This window comes from Protobothrops mucrosquamatus, unplaced genomic scaffold (assembly GCF_001527695.2).
Source record: "Protobothrops mucrosquamatus isolate PMUCROS unplaced genomic scaffold, P.Mucros_1.0 scaffold_74, whole genome shotgun sequence".
NCBI lineage: Eukaryota > Metazoa > Chordata > Lepidosauria > Squamata > Viperidae > Protobothrops > Protobothrops mucrosquamatus.
Window position 1 is genome coordinate 639,253 of NW_015386150.1, and position 4,313 is coordinate 643,565.

The following is a 4,313-nucleotide window of genomic DNA, read 5'->3' on the forward strand; positions in this document are numbered from 1 at the left end:
GGGTGCCCCCACCCTCTGGAACGAACTACCCCCCGAGATCCGGACGATTCCGGATCTCCTAGCTTTCCGCCGCGCCCTCAAGACATGGCTTTTTCAGCAAGCGGGTCTGGCCTAGGGTGAATTTTAAATAGGGACAATTTTAATGATTTTAATAAGACACAGCGACTAATATTTGTTTTTAATTGGTTTTTATCGGGGAGAATGTTTTATACTGTTTTAAAATGCTGTGAGCCGCCCTGAGTCCTGTGGGGAGAAGGGCGGCATATAAGTCCAATAAAAGTAAAGTAAAGTAAAGCCTGACTCCCTCTTCTTTGTGGCAGCCCCTGAGATATTGGAACACTGCTATCATGTCACCCCTAATCCTTCTCTTCATTAAACTAGACATACCCAATTCCAGCAGCCGTTCTTTATATGCTTTAGCCTCCAGTCCCCTGATCGTCTTTGTTGCTCTTCTCTGTACTCTTTATAGATTCTCAACATCTTTTTTACGTCGTGGTGACCAAAAGTGGATGCAGTATTCCAAGTGTGGCCTTACCAAGGCATTGTAAAGTATTAATACTTCACGTGATCTTGATTATCTTTTTTTTAAGCTAGAAAAAGCAGAATGAGCAATTTGACATTGGAATCAGGTAGTCAGAGAGGTGGTGAGTTTCTCTTTTGAGCAAGTTTTTGAACAGTGGCTGAACACTGTCCATGGAAATGTCTTAAACTGGACTCCGATACTAAGGAGATTATAGGACCTAATGGCCTTCATGGATCTTTCACTGTTTGAATGTGCAAAGCTTTGCATCCATTGGTGTCAGATGGACAGACTACTTAAGCCAGAGCACCCTGAAGTGCTGTTGGATCTTACAGTTACCCCATTGAAAAGGCCTGCTGATACTATAGGTGATAAAGTTTAAATTCCTTGATCTGGGGAAGTTTCATAGATTACTTGTTGCTTTGGCACACCTGAAATCTGGAAGATCAGATGGGAGTCTATTAAGTGCAAATCATCATTTTCCTTCAGGGACTCAGCAACGCATGCCGTCTGGGTAGGTGTGTGTGTGTGTATACTTTGTGTTTAGCAAAGAACAATTCTGTTTGTATTTTTTGCAGGAGAGGTTTATGTATCTGATCGAGAAGGGTGTGACAGCACTGGTGATGGGACACAGGAGAAACCTTTCAAAACAGCTTTGCAGGTATGTTTGAATATTTCTGAAACATGTAAGTCAGAGGCCACCAACCTTTTAGGCACCAGGGACCAGTTCTGTGGGGAGAGGTTTTTCTGCGGACCGGAGGGGGCGTAGTTTCATGTGCTGCCTGCATCCCATGGATGGGGCGTCGCTTGTTTGCGTGGCCTGGTTGCTGCCATGCCGCAGCCCAGTGCCGATGCATAGTCCAGGGATTGGGGACCTCTGATCTAAGTAGTTTGCTAGGTACAAATGATTCATCTTTTGGTAATTCAGAATTTAGGACTTTTTTTTAAAGTTACTAAAATGCATTTTATCTATTAACAAGGAAAATCTGTAACCCTTTAGCAATTAAAAATAACCCATTCATTAATTAATTGTCCTTTTTATTATTTCAAAGGCATTGATGTCTACTGGAAAGGAACCACTTCCTACTATCTATGTGGACTCACAAAAAGAAAACCAGGTTGGTTAAACAAATCATTACCATCTTTTCCAGATGCACCAAAAATACTGGTGAGCAGTGCAGAAATTAGCAAGCCTAAATGCCTCACTGGTTTTTGAAATTCACCAGATGTAATTGTGATCTCAGCTTAGATGGTTTTAAAATTGGGATCTTAAATAAACTCAGGGAAAAACTCTTTTAATTATTAAAACTGAGTCTTGCTAAATCTTGTTGAAGTGTGGGATGCGACTATTGTTTTCTTGGGATAGGCTCTCTTGCACTTTTCATTTTCTGATCTCTTCCCAAAATTTCCCTCTGTTCTATTGACCATGCATTAGTATTTCATTTTTAATGAGGGATGGTTGGTACATTTGCAAATAATTGGATGTCACCAATAACCAAAGATTGGACCTTGGAACTTGCGCTGTGTCTTATAGTTACTGATATATGCAAATTAGGAATGCATTCTTGGAATGCAATCCTGATCCATTTGGCTTAGCCCCAGTTAAGCAAAGCCATAACCATTCCAAGTTTCAGCTGAAATAAAACTGAGATGGTCAAGGAGGGCAAGTTTGGTCCTTGTTGTTAATTATCATTTATTTCAGTAGTTTGCCCATAGGAGCCAGGAATTTGGAATGATGATAGTGACAATGATGGCAACTCTCTACCTCTGACGCTTCTCTGTTCATCAGTGGTTACATAAAGTAGTGTTATTCATCCTTGGCAACTTAAAGATGAGTGGATTTCAACTGCCAGAATTCCTCAGCCAGCCGTGCTAGCTGGAGTTTCTGGGAATTGAAGTTCACACATCTTCAAGTTGCCAAGGTTGAGAAACACTGACATAAGGAATGACACTTATTGTCTTGGCAGTAAATAAGATGAATGATGGCTGAATCAATGTTCATATTTCGGTTTCAACTGAAGACTAGTTTTTCTAAAGCAACAGCTAAAAGGGATTCCTTGTCAAAGTTAGAAACGGGATGGTGGGTTAAGATTTTTCTTGTCTGGATCAAAAATCAGCCATGTGACCCTAATTTCTCTTTTAATCTACCTAGAGATGGGAAACAATCTCCAAAACCCAACTCAAGAATGTGAAAAAGCTGTGGCAGAGAGAGCAGCAGAAGAGTGAAGCCAGAGAAAAGAAAGAGGTAAGTTGGCAACTAGAATGTCTATTTTCTGAAATGCTCAAGAATGAAAGTGTTCTTCTAAATGGTCTTCTAAGTTGTTTTTTGAAGCAAATTAGAGACGAGAGAGAAAGAGATTTAAATTAATTTAAACCTTCTGTGGCATTGAGTGATATGGGAGTGAATCATTATAGGTTGGTCCCCAAATTCACAGATTTTCATGCTACCTTAAACCAAAGGAGTTCCTGCAAAGTATCAGCTGGGTTGAAGCATTGCCTTAAGCCAAGGATATTCAAAGTTGGCAGCTTTAAGTCTTGTGGATTTCAACTCCCAGAATTCCCCAGCCAGCGTGGTTGGCTCAGGAATTCTGGGAGTTGAAGTTCATAAGTTGCCAAGTTTGGAGACTCCTGTCTTAAGCAAGGTAAGCAAACCATAATCGAATATGAACGGTGAACCTAGTCGTCTGATCCTTGCATAAATCAGTATTCCAAACCAGTGCTGTTTCTAATCCAAGTGGATTTGTATTCTGTATAGTCCTTCCGGAGTGCCATCACAATCCAGATTGTTAGTCCAGTTTATCTATTTATCTCGGACCTTTTGTCTTCAAAGCTCTTGGCAATTACATCAGAGTTCTCTTGAGTATAACCATTCAAAAGGAAGCAATTGTCAAGAATCATCATGGTGTAATAAATTGTAACACATTCAGTGTTAGGTTTAAATGTCACTTATTCATTAAACTTTTAGAGAAATATTTGGCAAGTTGCTTGTTCAGGCATAAAATGAAGCAATAATGTGATTTTTTGCTTACAGTAAGGTGCAAACCATTCATTATGGGTTGTAATAATGTGAGAACCAACTTGCTATGGCTGAAGTTACATTTCATGCTAAGCTAGCCTTCCCGCGCTTGGCACTGTCAGCTCCCGGGATTCTCTGGTGAGATGGCTATCAGAGAATGCTGGGAATTGAAGTCCAGATATCGAAATGGCAGCGATAAGGGATGCTTTGTTTGAGTAAAGTTACAAGGGATAGGGTCAAAAAGGATAAGACAACGGGAAACATACAGAAAGGCTAGACCAGGGGAAAGGGGTAACACAAAAGTGGGATTAATCCCACAAAATAACATCGCTTCAGCAAGTCTACCAGTCCGGGTTTACATATTAAATCTTAATAATTACTCTATTATTAAACAACTTTCCATATAATCATGTAAATAACAAATTAATCAATAAATCTCATTCTTTTCAGTACTTAACAATGCTTAGTATTAATTAATTATAATCACTTTAAGATAATATATTACATATTAATTCTAGTTTAAAGATCACAAGTATACTATTAAAGTATATTATTAAAGATCACAAGTATACAAAGAGGAAGAAGAAGAAATAAGAACAAGTTCATACAAATAATCATGGAATATAAATACAAATTATCAATTATCTCTTTAAATTTCATAACCTTTTCTCATTCTAGCGTGTTTCTAACCAATAATAAAATTTCCCCCATGTTTTAAAGTAGATTGTGTCTTCTTTCTCTTTCATTTCTAAAGTCAATCTATCCATTTCTGCACAT

At 38.8% G+C, this 4,313-nt stretch overlaps 1 protein-coding gene across 1 annotated transcript in view; it reads left to right on the forward strand.

Moving 5' to 3' along the window:
• The window catches only part of LOC107285563 (asparagine--tRNA ligase, cytoplasmic-like), a gene marked incomplete at its 3' end in the record, with an annotated part of 10,429 nt that overhangs the window by 3,572 nt on the left and 2,544 nt on the right, over positions 1-4,313 (forward strand). The window contains exons 2-4 of the mRNA XM_015813768.1: positions 1,099-1,181; positions 1,573-1,638; positions 2,673-2,765. Of these exons, the coding sequence (XP_015669254.1) occupies positions 1,099-1,181; positions 1,573-1,638; positions 2,673-2,765 (242 nt within the window). The remainder of the gene's footprint in view (positions 1-1,098; positions 1,182-1,572; positions 1,639-2,672; positions 2,766-4,313) is intronic.